This window comes from Callorhinus ursinus, unplaced genomic scaffold (genome assembly GCF_003265705.2).
Source record: "Callorhinus ursinus isolate GAN/ISIS: 27379988/994484 unplaced genomic scaffold, GSC_fseal_2.0 scaffold8, whole genome shotgun sequence".
Taxonomy (NCBI): Eukaryota; Metazoa; Chordata; class Mammalia; order Carnivora; family Otariidae; genus Callorhinus; species Callorhinus ursinus.
Genome location: NW_027397070.1, coordinates 35200893 through 35217621, shown reverse-complemented (window position 1 = coordinate 35217621; position 16729 = coordinate 35200893). Strand labels below are relative to the sequence as shown.

The 16729-nt window shown below is 43.0% G+C and overlaps 1 protein-coding gene across 1 annotated transcript in view; it reads right to left on the bottom strand.

Annotated features, from left to right (window-relative positions):
• Positions 1-1041: 1041 nt before the first annotated feature.
• PRKCH (protein kinase C eta) overlaps positions 1042-16729 on the bottom strand; it is a 222009-nt gene continuing 206321 nt past the window's right edge. The window contains exons 13-14 of the mRNA XM_025869921.2: positions 2678-2821; positions 1042-1327 (exon numbers count right to left, since the gene is read on the bottom strand). Of these exons, the coding sequence (XP_025725706.1) occupies positions 1181-1327; positions 2678-2821 (291 nt within the window). The 3' untranslated portion in view covers positions 1042-1180. The remainder of the gene's footprint in view (positions 1328-2677; positions 2822-16729) is intronic.

Below are 16729 nucleotides of genomic sequence, written 5' to 3'. Positions count from 1 at the left end.
TAGGTATCTTGTCGCCTAGTGGGGATGGGACAGATCATTCTAGACAAAAAGTTTGCTTTTGCTACAAAATGCATTTATTTCCAGACAAAATTCTCCAACTGCATATATGAGTACATATTATAAGATCCTTCAGTAAATGTCCTGTTTATGAGTCCTTTCTAATTATTAAAATGCATACCAAATATTTTTGTCTCTTAAAATATAACTTAAATAACCTGCTACTGTCTAAACCGTAAGTCTGGTCATTGACAAGAGTGGCGTGCGATTCTTCACAGAGTTCAGCACAGTATCAGCACATCATCCCACAATGAGATTTCACAGGTCCTTAGGCAGCAAGCCCCTCGCTCACCTGCTGTTTGTGGGGATAGTTGCTGTTGTGGCAGCGAGCCCTCTTCTGTGGACAAAGTTATGTGCAGACAAAGAAGCATGATATATGCAAGGTGGAGAGGCATTTCACAGAATGCAAACACCATTCAGGTAAATAAGTGGACTGGAGCATGAAAGTTCAGTGCACACAAATCTGTTTACACTAGCAGGGCGCGTGGCACTGTCTCATGGGGCACTCAATAAATATCCGTTCAAGTGAGGATGAGAGAATTAAGCTGGAACAGTTGTCTTGGTGCTCAACATCTGTTTTCAAGATGGGGCTTGACAGGGTGAAGCCCCTTTTGTTTCTTCAGAGTAAATCATTCTGTTTGGAAAGCCATTCATTTCCCTACCGAATTCATTAGCATTTACAGACTTCTTGAAGACTGCTAGTATTCCAGGCTCGCTGGCTTAAGAAGAGCACAGAGGGGCCCAGACCAAGTCTCAATTTGTCTTTTGAAGTGAAAAGCTGGTGGACTCAGAATTTCTAGGATCAAGTCGATTCTTCACACCTTCTCTTCTGTTGGTTCCTTCTAATATCCCAAGCCCAAAAGAGCCATAGTAACTCCTAGGTTGAGCAGTATACTTCTTCATGAACTCTCATTCTGGTATCCACTCTTTCCAGTACCCTGGCTTCCTGAGGACTTGAAAGAGCTGACCTCCTGAAGTTCTGTCCTTCAGAGTTTCCCAACTGTGCTCTGAAGGTAAGGTTCTTGTTCTAAGGCTGATCCTGGGGAATGGCCCACAAAGGGAATTCCTGGAAAATCTGGAGCTGCTTGTGATTCTCAGGTCATGTCTCTCATTCCCCATCAGGCTAAGGTTGCAATTCTGGAGACACAAAGGAAAAGTTTCTAAATTCATCCTGGTTAATCATAGGAAGATGTCCTTCATCAATTGGGGTTAAAACTGGCTCTTCCTTAATGAAGTCAGGGTCAAAATTACTGACATCTTCTCGGGATTTCTGTCAAAAGGAAACAAGGGTCAGATTTTTAGGCACAGGAGGCTTTCTCCTCTTCCCTGTGCCCGCTCCAGTGAGGTCAGAGGGTGCTGCAGCCTTGGGAGTAGCATTATTTACAGTTAGGACCATTAGGACGAAGCAGCGGGTCGTAGTAATTCTGTGCTGTCTATTGTTACAGGCGTGTGGGAACCGCCCACCCCCCACCCCACTTCACTAACCCCACGGACATCTTGCTGAGCAGGCCTGCCTTAGGCCGGGAGGCAAAGCAGTTAATTTGGTCACCTGATCCCGCCCTCACTCACCCTTTACTTGGCATTTCACCAAAGTGCCACTTCTCAACAGGCTCTACTGAGGGACATACATGCTTGGTTGTCAACAGAGTAAGTTCACACTTGCCTCACCTATTGTTTATACACAGGACTCTAGGTGTGAAGAGATTTTCTTGAAAGACGTGGAAGCACTGAGTTTATTCCTAAACAAGTGTGCCTCGCTTTACTCACCAGTTGGCTTCCTGCTGCCTCGCTGGCAAAGCCTTCCCTCCTCCCCGAGGGGTTGGCAGCGGGGGGCCTGGTAAAGGAAGTGGCTTGACGGCTGGGTGCCTAGTGCCCAACGCTGGGGGCTGTTACAGATTAAGCCAGCTGTGTGTATGGAAATGTTGACCTTTCACATCTTTATAAAGTAATGCTTGGAAAGCTCATTTCTGCCATTGTTAGACTTCTCATTTCTCTTGCCTAAGTTGAAGATGCGTTTCTGCTTTCTCCACCATGGATCTCTTGACTTACAGATGAGAAAGAGCTTGGCTCTCAGATCAAGAGCTAGACCACCCTCAAGAATGCCCGCTCAGCTGCCTTGCTTGGGAAGGTACCCCTGGCGCTCCCAGTATTTCTCTAGTCAAAAGAGATTTGGCCTGAGCTCTGGGCTGCAGGGGCTGGTACAGACCCAGGCCCTCCAAGCCAAGGAGCCAGGTTCAGTGAGGTGGGTAGCCTTTCATGCCCTTTCTACTTCCTTGGGCGCTTGGGAAAGGCACCTGGGGGAGCATGAGGAAACTAGAGGAATGATGAATTTCTCAGCCCAACTCTTTTGGGGAAACCTAGAAGTTTCAGGTCTTTTAGGCTCCAGAAAGTTTAGGTTAAGGGAGGATGGATTCCAGAGCAAGCAAGAGGTGAAAGATTGGAGAGAAGTAAACTGGAAAGGGGGAGAGGTTGCCTCAAGGGCCAACCTCCTCCTGGGTGAGGCCACCCTGCAGGGCTGAGGCTGAACTTCCTGTTTGGTTATTCCATAGGGGACAATAAATCTTGGTAGAACACGGAGGTATTTTCAAAAAGAGGAAAGTCTGTGGTCTTAGACACTTACGATTCTGGGTCTGAAAGGTGGTTCTACTTGGCGATGGTTCAGCTGGGCCCAGTCGATTTCCTTAAAGAAAGGATGTCTCAAGATGGCATGCTCCCCACCCTGAGTCAGGCTGCCCAGGCGCATGGTGGGGTTCTTGGTCATGAACTAAGAGGGGAAGAAAGAGAGTCGATCATTCAATAATAGACAACAAGTAGGTCACAAGATGGTAGGCATCCGCTCTGGCAGAGAAGCCTGTGTGAGGCTTTCTGGCTGATCTTGCTTAACTAGCTGAATTTTCCATTATGGGCAGCAGAGCCAACATGAATCATCCCTTAAAGGCGCAACTGCTTGTGTGTATTTATGGCCTTCGCCACTTCCATTTCAGACGTGGCCACTAAAATAAAGCTAAAGGGTCCAGTTTTTTTCACTGTAAATACCATGTATTTTTCTTTCCCTTTTAAAGAAAAACTCTTTATAGAACAGTGTGCCTTTCTCGAACACTGCAGTTGCCGACAGCCCACAGCTTATGAATAGGGCTACTTTTAAGAACAGCTGTGCCATTTTCTGAGGACCTGACCAGCCGGCCAGGATTCCCGCTCTCTGACAAGACCATAGAGAGAGGAGTGAGGGTCATTATTTTGAAGATCTGTGGGAAGACGCTGCGGAGCAAAAAACCCAAAGTTGGCCACTTTTCTTCATGCAACAAAGATGCTCTTCTCCTACCCTTCCATTTTGAAATGTTTAATGATTGAGAATCTTGCTACACAGACCACTTAAGCAATGGGTATATATAAATCCTCTGTACTTCTACCAACTGGGAAACTTCCCTCGGGCTGAGCTCCTATCAAGATGTTTGGAACTAAATCTACTTTGACAAAAAGGCCCGTAAGGTGTTCTAATCGCATCCAAACCAAGGACTCGTAAAGGATAATTTACTTTTCAGGGCCGGAATGTGATTTTTCAGTTTTAAAGACACTTAAGCTAATTCAAAATAAAAACTGCTTTGGATTAAAAAATTTTGTTGTAAAGTTTAAATCGTTATCTTTAAGACTGCCCCCCAAACACCCCTTTCCCAGTTTGATCTGTGAGCACAAGAGAAGAGTAATGCGGTGTTCCTAGAACTTGCTCTGCAGTGGAATTTCCAGAGTAAATAAAAAGCCCCTGCTGTTGGAGGGGTGCAGACCTGCCAGGGGAGTGTTTGGAGGTGGCAGCCCAGCCGTGCCAGGTGTCCAAAGCTGCATAAGCCTCTGGTGGTGCTTCAGATGAAAATGACCCTGTGGCAGGAGAAGGCTGCAAAACTGCCTAAGCAAAGCTGACAGGAACGACCTCAGAAAATGCTAAAAAGCCCTCCAAGGGAGCTAATAAAAAATGCAGACACCGATGGAGTTTTTCCTCCCTCCTATGGACAAGGAATGCGAGGCCCTAGGTGGGGCTGGAGTGAAGGTGGGCCCCGAAAGTCTGGGGAGCTTTCAGAGCTGCACAGGTCCAGTCAGTCAGCACAGCGTGGATTGAGGAAGAACATGTCTCACAGCTCAGTTCTGTGAGAGCGAGGTGTTCATGCTGCTTGGGTTCTCCTGGATCAGCCTGTGCACTCAAAGGAAGGGGAAAATACGTACCCAAGAAAAATGAGTAGGTTATCTCCTTAGGAACATCAAGGGGATGCAATCCTGAATGGAATGGGCATCTATTCTAAGAGCTAATTAACAAACAATGCTGCAAAAAACCCTCAGAATACAAGGATGGTAGAACAGATCCCAATGGCTTGTGGGAAATGTGCAGGCCTGCCAATGAGGAGAGCAGAGGACATCTTGTGAGTGTGTGGGTACAACTTGTTCTTCTGGGCAAGAGGAACAGCGCCTGGCTCTTGCTGCCAGAGTGGCAGAAGCCCAGCGTCCAAGAGACTTTGCCCATTCTTCCTCGCCTCTGGCACTGAAGCCAAACTTCTAAGGCGCACTGGGGAAAGGCACTGTGCATGAGGGAAGGAGACTAAATCACAGCTGTTCTTCCTCTAAACACTGCAATCCTGGAAAAGGAGACTGTCGGAATAACCCTTTCACTAGCTTGATACCTTCTCTTAGGTTCTGGTAAGTCCTGAGAAACCAGACAATTTTGTTTTGACTTTTAATATCTTGTTCTGAGCCCTTTAGACACAGCCATTCTCCAATTTGAAAAGGGGATCAATTTACAAAGGTTTACGTGGTGTCTACTGTATGCAAGGCAGTGTACTAGCCATTGTGGGGATGGAGATGACCAAGAAAGTGTCTCTCCACGAAGGAGCTGATGAAGGGGGAAGAGGCCAGCAAGCTTTGTAGGCAATCACAGCTGGGTGAATGAAAAGAGCACAACGCGTGGCAGCTTTGAAGAGGGGCTGGTCATGAGGCAAGTAATGGCTCCATGAAGGAGGTGGCACTTGACAAGAGAGGAGGTGGATGAAGGGAATGAACACAGGCCTGAAGGAAGAAGACAGTCATGCCCAAAAGCCAGCACAGGTGCACACAGGCACCTGGTACCCTGGCAGAGGAACACAGAGTGTGGTATGACGGGCACGTGGGGATGGTCGGGGAGCCACCGAAGTCCGATAGAGAGGTGAGTGATGACTCTAGCCATAATGTACTGAACACATCCTGAACAAAGAAGTACGAGATTGGTGGTGGGTGATCGGTTAAGAGATGGAGAAAATAGCTGAGAAGACCAAACAAGTTCAGAAACTAGAAGCGTTTCTGGTTAGTGGGAAGGCAAAGTTGGGAGCAAGTTCTAGAGGGCTTGTGGAAGAAGAATGAACACAATCCCCACTGGCTGGCCTTGCAGTGAGTGCGGGGTCATGGGGTCTGCTCTGGCTGCCTGCTCGGGGGGGGGGGGAGTATTGGATAAGAGAAATCAGTAACAAAAGGAGGACAATAGATTATTGGTAGTATTAATCACAGAAGCAGTTAACATGAGTAATAGCAGTATTTTTGGGGAATGAAACAAAAATATCCAGCATTTCTCAAGACCTGACAGTGTGCAGATCTGGGAGGCTGAGCTCAGCTTTGTATATGAAGTATGCAGACATCCCCATGGAGATGACTAGTCCTGTAAATCCAGGGTGCAGGCGAGGATTAGAGATCTGATCGTCTGAGATATCAACATTTGGTGAGAGGGCAAGAGATGAAGCTGTTAGGGCAGGCAAGACTGTGGAAAAGGAATAAGAGTATAGAAGTAAGACCAGCCCCAGGCCTCAGACATCTTATTTGGCTCACACAGCATGTTTTAAAATAATTTTAATTACTTGTCAAATATTTAAAAACTAGGAAATGTCATTTAAAAGTCAAGTTTTCCACTTTCTCTGGGAAAATAGGATATTCTAGTACACTAAACCTGCACTTCTTGATATAAAGGGCCTAGAGTCAGCAGTGGCTGCCTTTTTAGATGGAGCATATGATCCCTGATCAGCCACATACCCCACCACTCTGCATTGCCTCATACCTAGCGGCTTCACTCACTGACTTTGCATGGCTCTGAGCCCTGGCACAGGGACAGAAAAAAGCCAGGGGAGGGCCTCTGGTTCAAGATGGCAACATAGGAAGGCCCCACACTCACCTCATCCATGGACGTATCAAATCTACACCTATTTCATAAAGCAATTCCCCTGGAGAGGAACTGAGGGCTGACTGAACGGCTTCTGCACAAAAGCTAGATGGAGACATGGTAACATGATCATAAAGGGAACACTCAATGCTACAAACTGCGGTGGGGAGGAATAGTATTGAGGGACTTTGAGTAGATTCAATTATCCTAGAGCACAGAAAACATTTATGAGTACAACTAGAATGTAAAGCTTTCAGCTCTAGAACCTTGACAAATGGCAGGAGACATGCTGGAAATCTCTCCAGGTTGGAGGGGCTGGCGCATGCTATGATTACAGTCGTGCTCCACCGTGGTAGCGTGGAGAGGAGCAAGGTCCAGTGCCCTAGTGAGCGTGACACCTCAGTGAGCCCTGGGCCCCTGGTCCACACCAGCCCCATCTATCACACTAAAGTGGCCCCAGCATGGCATATCCCAGGGCACTTCTGGTCAGCACTCACTACAGTTCCAGCCTTCCTGCCAAGGTGACACAGGCACACAGCACCGGAAATACTCCAGGCCACGCCACTTTGGCTCCAAATGAGTTGCTAGGGTGCCCCCAGTGCAGAGTGCTCTGGGACCTTCTAGTTCAGCTCCAGCCAGGCCGACCAGGGCCTCCCTGTGTAGAGCACCCTGGGCAGCAACAGCCTTGGCCACAGGTGTCCCTTGTGCCGAACACTCCGGGACACCCTGGCTTGCACCAGCTTCAGCTATCCTGCTAGAGTGCCCTTTGCTTAAGGAGACCTGGGAGGGCCCCAGCCCATGCCAGCTTCAGCTGTCCTGCCAGGGCACCCTCTGCATAAAGAGCCGCAGGGCTATCCCAGCCCACACCCACTTCAATTCCTGCCATCCCATCAGGGCAGCCTCAATGTGGAGTCCCTCAGGACTCCCAGCCCACACTAGCCTCAGCTCCAGTGAGCCAACCAAAGTCACCAGGCACACACAGTCTACACAGGGGACAACCCTACACAAGACCATTCAAGTTTAGGAGAAGTAGCTATTCTGTGTAATTCATAAAAGTTAACACAAAGTCAAGCAAAATGAAACAGAGGAATATGTTCCAAATGAAAAAACAAGACAAAAACCTCAGAAAAAGAACTAAATGAAATGGAGATGTGCAATATGATGATAGAGAGTTTAAAGTAATATAAAGATTTTCACTGGACTGAAGAAAAGAGTGAACTGAGAACTTCAACAAAGAAATAGAAAATACAGAAAATATCAGCTGAAATAAATAATAAATGAAAAGTACACTAGAGGGAATCAACAGTCCATTCACAGATGCAGAAGAATGGACCAGTGATCGAGAACAAGATAAAGGAAAGCCCCCAAGCTGAACAGCAAAAAGAAAAAAGAATTTTTAAAAATGACAAATGAAGGGATCTCTTAGACAGCATCAAGCAAACAAACACTCACATTATAGGGGTCCCAGAAGGAGAGGAAGGGGCAGAAACTTATTTGAAGAAGTAACAGCTGAAAACGTCCCTAACCTGGGGAAAAACACAGACACCCAGCTGCAAATGAGATGAACCCAAGAGGCTCACATCATGACACGTAATAATCAAAATGTCAACGAGTAAAAAGAATTTTAAAAGCAGCAAGAGAGAAGCAGTTAGTCACTTACAAGGGAAGCCCCATGAGGCTCTCAGCTGGTTTTTTTTAGCAGAAACATTGCATATATCGTGCTACTCCTTTCTGGCCTGCAAAATGCTGAGAGGTAAAAACCTAAAACCAAGAACACTCTAAACAGCAAGATTACCATTCAGAATTGAAGGACAGATAAGGAAGTTCCCAAACAAAAATTAAAGGAGTTCAACATTAAACTGGCCTTACAAGAAATGTTAAAGGGACTTTTTTAAGTGCAAAAGGCCATACTTAGAAGAAAATTATAAATAAAAAAATGTAAAGCATGACAACAAATACATAAAACATGGAATGGGGAGTGAAAACAAAACTTTTTTAGAATATGTTCGAACTGGGGCGCCTGGGCGGCTCAGACAGTTAAGTGTCTGTCTGCGGCTCAGGTTATGATCCCAGGGTCCTGGGATGGAGCCCCACATTGGACTGCCAGCTCAGTGGAGAGTCTGCCTCCACCTCTCCCCACTTGTGCTCTGTCTCTTGCTTTCTCTCTTTCAAATAAATAATCTTAAAAAAAAAAGTATGTTCGAACTTGTGACCCTCAACTGAATATGGACTGCTATGTATTTAGGATGTTATATGAGCCTCATGGTAACCACAAACTCAAAACCTATACTAGATACGCAAAAAACAAAAAGAAAGCCAAGCATAACACTAAAGAAATCCATCAATCACAAGGAAAGAGAGTAAGAGAAGAAGGAATGAACAGAGTAAAACTACAAAGACAACCAAAAATAATTAACAAAATGGCAAAAAGTACATACCTATCAATAATCACTTTAAATGTAAATGGTCTAAATGCTTTACTCAAAAGAAGTAAGTCTTGTTTTCTGACCCATTCTGCCAACCTATCTACGTGCTGCTTTCAAGAAACTTACTTCAGAACTAAAGACACATACAGACTGAAAGTGAAAGGATGGAAAAAGAGCTCCATGTGAAAGCAAGTGAAAAACAAAGAGCAATACTTTTATCAGCCAAAATGGACTTTAAAACAAACACTGCAACACAAGACAAAGAAAGGCAATTCATAATGACAGAGGGATCAATTCAAAAAGAGGATCTAACAATTGTAAACACCTATGCACCCAACACTGGAGCACCTAATTACATCAAGCAAATATTAACAGATATAAAGGGACAAATGAACAGTAATACAATAATAGTAGGAGACTTTAACACCTCACTTACGTCAATGGATAGCTCATCCAGGCAGAAAATCAATAACAAAACAATGTCTTCGAATGACACATTAGACCAGATGGACTTAACATATATATAAAACATTCCATCACAAAACAACAGAATATACTCTTTTCAGACAACAGAATACATTCTTTTTAAGTGCACATAGAACATTCTCTAGAAGAGATCACATTAGGCCACAAAACAAGTCTCAATAAATTTAAGAAGATTAAAATCATATCCTGCATCTTTTCCAACCACAACAGTATGAAACCAGAAATCAATTATAAGAGAAAAAAAATGGAAAACACACAAACATGTCAAGGCTAAACAACATGCTACTAAGCAACCTAGGGGTTAAAGAAGAAATAAAAAAATACATGAAGATAAATAAAAACACAGTGGTCCAAAATCTTTGGGCCACAGCAAAAGCAGTTCCAAGAGGGAAATTTATAGAAATACAGGCCTACTTTAAGAAACAAGAAAAATCTCAAACTACCTAACCTTATACCTAAAGGAACTAGAAAAGGAAGAACAAAGCCCAAAGTTAGTAGAAGGAAAGAAATAATAAGATCAGAGCAGAAATAAATAAAACACAGACTACAAAAACAATAAAAAAGATTAAGGAAACTAACAGCTGGCTTTTTCAAAAGATTAACAAAATTGACCAACCTTTAGCTAGACTCCTCAAGAAAAAAAGAGGATGCCCCCCAAAAATCAGAAATGAGACAGAAGTAACAACTGACACCACATAAATACAAAGAATTGTAAGAGGCTACTACAAAAATTATATGCCAAGAAATTGGACAACTTAGAAGAAATGGATAAATTCCTAGAAACATATAATCTTCCCAAACTGAATCAGGAATAGAAAATCTGAACAGACCAATTACTACTAATGAAACAGAATTGGTAATCAAAAATATCCCAACAAACAAAAGTCCAGGGCCAGGTAGTTTCACACATGAATTCTACCGAATATTTAAAGAAAATTTAATAGCTATTCTTCTCAAACTATTCCATACAGTATAAGAAGGAAAGCTTCCAAATACATTCTACGAGGCCAGCATTACCCAGATACCATAAGCAGACAAGACAGTACAGGAAACGAGAACTACAGGCCAATATCCCTGATGAACACCGACACAAAAGTCCTCAACAAAATATTAGCAAACCGCATTCAACAATCCACTAAAAAGATCATTCACCACGATTGAGTGGGATTCATTCTGGAGATGTGTAGGTGGGTCAATATTTACAAATCAATCAATGTGATACATCACATTAACAAAATGAAAAATAAAAATCATACGATCTCAATAGATGCAGAGAAAGCATCTGATTCAACATCCATTCATGATAAAAACTCTCAACAAAGTGGGGTTAGAGGGAACATACCTTAACAAAATAAAGGCCACATATGAGAAACCCACAGCTAACGTAAGTCAGGGGGGAAAAACAGAGCTTCTCCTCTAAGATCAGGAACAAGACAAGGATGTCCACTCTCACCACCTTCATTCAGCGTAGTACTGAAAATCCCAGCAGCAGCAATTGTCAAGAAAAAGAAATAAAAGGCATCCAAATAGGCCAGGAAGAAGGTCAACTGTTACTATTTGCAGATGGCATATTACTATATATAGAAAATCCCAAAGATTCCACCAAAAAAAAACTATGAAAAATAATAAATTCAGTAAAGTCGTAGGATACAAAATTAACACACAGAAATCTGTTGGCATTTCTATACATGATAACAAAGTAGCAGAAAGAGAAATTAAGAAAACACTTCCATTTGGAATTGCATCAAAAAGAATAAAATCACTAGGAATAAACTTTACCAAGGAGGTTAAAGACCTATACTCTGAAAAGTATAAAATATTAATGAAAAAAACTGAAGACCTCACAAACAAATGGAAAGATATTCCATGTTTATGGATTGGAAGGACTAATATTGTTAAAATGTCCATACTACCCAAAGCAATCTATAGATTCAATGAAATCCCTCCCAAAATACTAGCATTTTATTCACAGAACTAAAACAATCCTACAATTTGTACCGAACCACAAAAAGACCCTGGATAGTCAAAGTAATCTTAAGAAGAACAAAGCTGAAAGAATCACAATCCCAAATTTCAAGATATGCTGCAAATCTATCAAACATTATACTAGCGCAAAAACAGACACCTACTTCAATAGGCACAGAACAGAGCTCAGAAATAAACTCACGCTGCAGTCTCTTTAATGGCACTGGGAATGCTAGACAGCTGCATGCAAAAATATGAGACTGGACCACTTTCTTACACCATATACAAAAATAAACTCAAAAATGGGTTAACGACCTAAATGTCAGACCTGAAACCATAAAACTCCTAGAAGAGAACATAGGCAGTCGTCTCTTTGATAGTGGTCTTCGAAACATTTTTCTAGGTATGTCTCCTCAGGCAGGGGAAACAAAAGCAAAAATAAATTATTGAGACTTCATAAAAATAAAAAGCTTTTGCACAGTGGGGAAAACCGTCAGCAAAATGAAAAGGCAACCTACTGAATGAGAGATGATATTTGCAAATGCTATATCCAATAAGAGGTTAATATCTCAACGATAGAAAGAACTTAAACAACCCAACACCAGAAAACAAATAATCCAATTAAAAATGAGCTGAGAACTTGAACAGACATTTCTCTAGAGACTTACAGATGGCAACAGACACATGAAAAGATGATCAACATCAGTAATCGTCAGGGAAATGCAAATCAAAAGCACAATGAGAATCAACTTTCACCTAGTCAGAATGGCTAGAATCAAAAACACAAGAAATAACAAGTATTGGTGAAGATGTGGAGAAAAAGGAACGCTCATGCATTGTTGCTGGGAATGTAAATCAGTGCAGCCACTGTGGAGAACAGTATGGATGTTGCTCAAAACATTACAAATAGAAACACCATATGACCCAGTAATTCTACTTCTGGGTATTTACCCAAAGAAAACAAAAAACACTAGTTCATAAAGATAGATGCCACCTCTATGTTTATAGTAGCAATATTTACAATAGCAAAGATATGGAAGCAACCAAGTGGCCACTGAGATGAATAGATAAGGAAGGAGTGGTTTATATGTACAATGAAATATTCCTCAGCCATAAAAAAAGAATGAGACCTTGCCATTTGTGACAACATGGATGGACCTAGAAGGTATTATGCTAAGTGAAAAAGTCAGAGAAAGACAAATGCCATATGATTTCAATTATATGTGGAATCTAAAAATTAAAACAAAAAGCAGAAACAGACCCATAAAAACAGAGAACAAACTGATGCTTGCTGGGGGGGAGGAGGGAGTTCTGTGGGGGATGGGCAAAATGGGTGAGGGGTAGTGGGAAATATGGAACGAATAAGTCACAGTGATAAAAGGTCTAGCACAGCAACTCCAATCAATGGTATTGTAATAGCATTGTATGGAGACAGATGGTAGCTCACTTGTGGTGAACACAGCATAACACACAGACTTGTCAAATCCCTTATGCTGTACGTCTGACACCAACGTAACACTGTGTGTCAACTATACTTAAAAAGAAAAAAAAAAAAAAAAAAAACTCAGGGAGGATGAATACCATGAAACAGAAGCCAGGACAGGGCCCACTGCACGGAGGAGCTTATAGCCTCTTCACGACTACCCCTCCAAAGATGCAAAGATGGGGAGTTAAGGGAATATTTATCACTAGCCCAGTCCTAAAACCTTTAACGGTGCCCATCGGTGGAGGTGTGCAGGGCTAGGAGGAGAAGGGGCCTGCTGCCCTACGCCAGGCACGAGACTCTCCCTAAACACCGTATTCCTGCTGCTGTGAATAGTGATGGCATGATCCTTTTGCAGAGAACGTCCTCTGTTTGCTTATGTCCCGAATGGGACCCAAATGCCCAACAAGTTACCAACGATGTTTGGAACCGTTGTCTGTCCACGTCTAAGGTCATACTTAAACTTGCTTCACCTCATCCAACCTTTTCCCCGACTGTGGTCCAAACAAGAAAGTCAGCCAAGGAGGAAAATAAAGTGACTTTCATGAAAGATTCTGGACACATTTACTAAAGGAGGCAGAATGTTTTCTAGGGTCAATAAAAGCACTTTATAAGCTGCAAAGAGTAAGTGAGAAGGCCGAAGTGGAAAATCTGCTTCCACCCCAAACGTAAGTGTCAAGGTAACTTGACAAGAGAGGGGTCAAGAATGCATGGATTCAACTTGTAGTCTCCTTCCTTTTGGGGTCCTCATTAAAGTGGAATTTCCTTAGAGGATCCCGAAGCGATCAGAGATACATCTGTCCTGACAATGAGAAACTTAACAGTTCTTTCAGGGCTGTAGAGAAGGTAGGACTACAGAGGAAAACAGACGTATGTCCTCCTGAAGGTGGCTCTCCAGTGCACCGTGGGTCGGGTTTGTACAAGAATGTCCTAGGGAGCCTCCTGAACACGAAGGAAGGACAGGAGAGCCCCTCTGATCGGGAGGCCCAGAGGCTAACTGGTTAGGCTCCGCCGTCTGATTCTGGGTGTTCATATGCCAATGACCTGTGTGACCTTGCACAAATTTCTTACCTTCTCTGTGCCTCAGATTCCTCAACTATAAAATGGCGATTTTCCTGTATTTCACAAGGCTGTTACAACAAGTAAATGCCTGGCACAAAACAGGCCCTCAATGAATGTATTAGTAAGCATCTTGTTAAACCACTTGTAGGTCCATCCTGTTCTACCTAAAGCCAGAGGCGTGGACTAAACACCTCCAAGAGTAAAATCTGAAATCAGCCTTGACCCTGAGGCTCATCCGGCTCTCCCTGCTACTCAGCTTTGTGGACAAGAAAGACACAACAAGGCGTGTCTCTGCTTTCACAGTTTCCAACAGTGGGGTTGTTATGATGGTCTCTGGAAAACGGTTTTTCTGACAGCAAAGATTTCTAGAGACAATCTTGAAACAAGAAATACAAATAGCAGTCAGGTTTTGCTGCACAGCTGTATCTGCTTAAACAGAAGGGAGATACTGAATGCAGGGCGAAGGATGCAACGGGGCAACTTCTTTGTGAACCCCGTGCCAGGGGCAGCACTCTCATGTCTGGTAGGCTCTGCTGCACCCGAGGCGGCTTTGGTTTTCAGTGGTTGAATGTTCCAGAGGACAGAGTTCAAACTAAACCCTGTATAATAATGTGTCTTGAGAAAACAGGATCCAAATGTACTCTGAAACCCATTAAAATGTAGGCAATGGCTATTTTTTCCTCTTTCAAAATCTGTCTGATTTCAGAGGAAGACGACTGTTATATAAATAGACCAATTAGTCTAATAAAATTTTCTTTCAGGAGGGAGAAAACACTGTATTTTCTCCTAATAGTTGGACTTGGCTGTTGGACAAACAAAATGACCTTCTCCTTTCATTCAATTTCAGACCAAAGAGCAGAAAGCGTTAATGTTGGCAAATCAGAAGGGAAGGAAACCATTCCATGGGACATTCCCATCAATAGTCCAGGGAGATGCTCTCAAATGGGAAGAAGGCATTTTAAGGCTCTACAGAGAATGCTGGGGAGGGAGGGCAGAGGAAGAACACATGACCCAGAACACAGTAGGTTTCACAGCTATGATGGCCAACCTCACCACGGGCGTCCAGCTAATGGGGGTGACAAAATGCATGTCTATGTGTGCCTGTTGCAGTCACAGGTCTGTTGCCAGTGTCACAGGCAGTCTAGCCTGGTTAGGAAGACCGGTCATCAACCACCACCTCACGCAGCCCTTCGTGCCGGCTGCACTGGCGAGGCACAGACTTGGGGAGGCATGTGAGTTAGCTGATGGGGCTGCCGGGGAGGAGAGAGACCCCAGGGCTTTGACTTGGCATTGCTAAGTCACTTTTCCATAGGAGAAGGCAGAGACAGATATTTAAACCCGAGATGAGGCTGACAACAACCCACACTGGGGCTGGGATGGGGCTCAGAGGCAGGGGGGAAGGATATATAATGTATTTTTTGAATAGCTCTGGGGAAACAAACTAATCTTCGCAAGTACAGGTTATTATACAGACTGGTGTTGCCATGGAATATTGGAAGACCCAAGAGAAGGAGAGTTGTTCTAGCTTGTTCAGATTGGGTCTGAGTGGAATTTACTAGGCTGGGCTGGAACTAGTAATCTGCATGCCTATGGCAATAGGACCACCTGGCCATTCTCAAAGCACATAGGGATCCAGATCCAGACTGATTTGGGCAGGGAGCAGCTGTAGGAGTGGAAAAAAGAATGGTACAAATTTTAGGATTATTTGTTCTAGTTTTGTGAACAATAATATTGGTGTTTTGATAGCGATTACATTCTATCTGTAGATTGCTTTGGGCAGTACGGACATTTTAACATGAATTCTTCTAACCCATGAGCACGTTGTATCTTTCCATTTATTTGTGTTGTCAAATAACCCTTAAATTTGTATGGACACAAAACACCCTCAATAGCCAAAGCAATCTTGAGTGAGAAGAACAAAGATGGAGGTATCACAATCCCAGATTTAAAATTATACTACAAAGCTACAGTAATCAAAAACAGGATGGTACCTGCACAAAAACAGACACAAAGATCAATGGAACAGAACAGAACCCCAAAATAAACTCACACTTATATGGTCAATCTATGACAAAGGAGGCATGAATATGCAAAGTCTCTTCAATAAATGGTGCTGGGAAAACTGGACAGCTACATGCAAAAAGAATGAAACTAGACCACTTTCTTAAACCATATATAAAAATAAACTCGAAATGGATTAAAGACCTATATGTGAGATCTGAAACCATAAAACTCCTGGGTGGCTCAGTCGTTAAGCATCTGCCTTCAGCTCAGGTCATGATCCCAGGGTCCTGGGATCGAGCCCCGCATCGGGCTCCCTGCTCCGCAGGAAGCCTGCTTCTCCCTCTCCCACTCCCCCTGCTTGTGTTCCCTCTCTTGCTGTGTCTCTCTCTGTCAAATAAATAAATAAAATATTAAAAAAAAAACTCCTAAAAGATTTCAAAAACAGGATGGTACCTGCACAAAAATCCATCCAAGAGATACTGGTTATCAGTATCTCTTGGACATCAGCCTTAGCAACATATTTATGGTATGTCTCCTCAGGCAAGGGAAACAAAAGCAAAAATAAACTATGAGGAATGCACCAGAATAAAAAGCTTTTGCACAGTGAAGAAAACCATCAACAAAACAAAAAGGCAACCTACTGAATGGGAGATGATATTTGCAAATGATATAGCCAATAAGGTTAATATCCAAAATATGGAAAAAACTTAGACAACACCAAAAACCCAACAATCGGATTAAAAAGTGGGCAGAGGACCTGAATAGACATTTTCCTAAAGAAGACATATAGATGGCCAACAGACTATGAAAAGATGTGCAACATCACTCATCATCAGTGAAATGCAAATCAAAACCACAAGGAGCTATCACCTCACACCTGTCAGAATGGCTAATGTCAAAAAGACATGAAATAAGTGTTGGCAATGTTGTGGAGAAAAAGGAACCCTCACGCACTATTAGTGGGAATATAAATTGGTGTAGTCACTCTGCAAAACAGTATGGCGGTTCCTCAAAACATTAAAAATAGAAATACCGTATGATCCAGTAATCCCACCACTGGGTATTTACTCGAAAAAAACA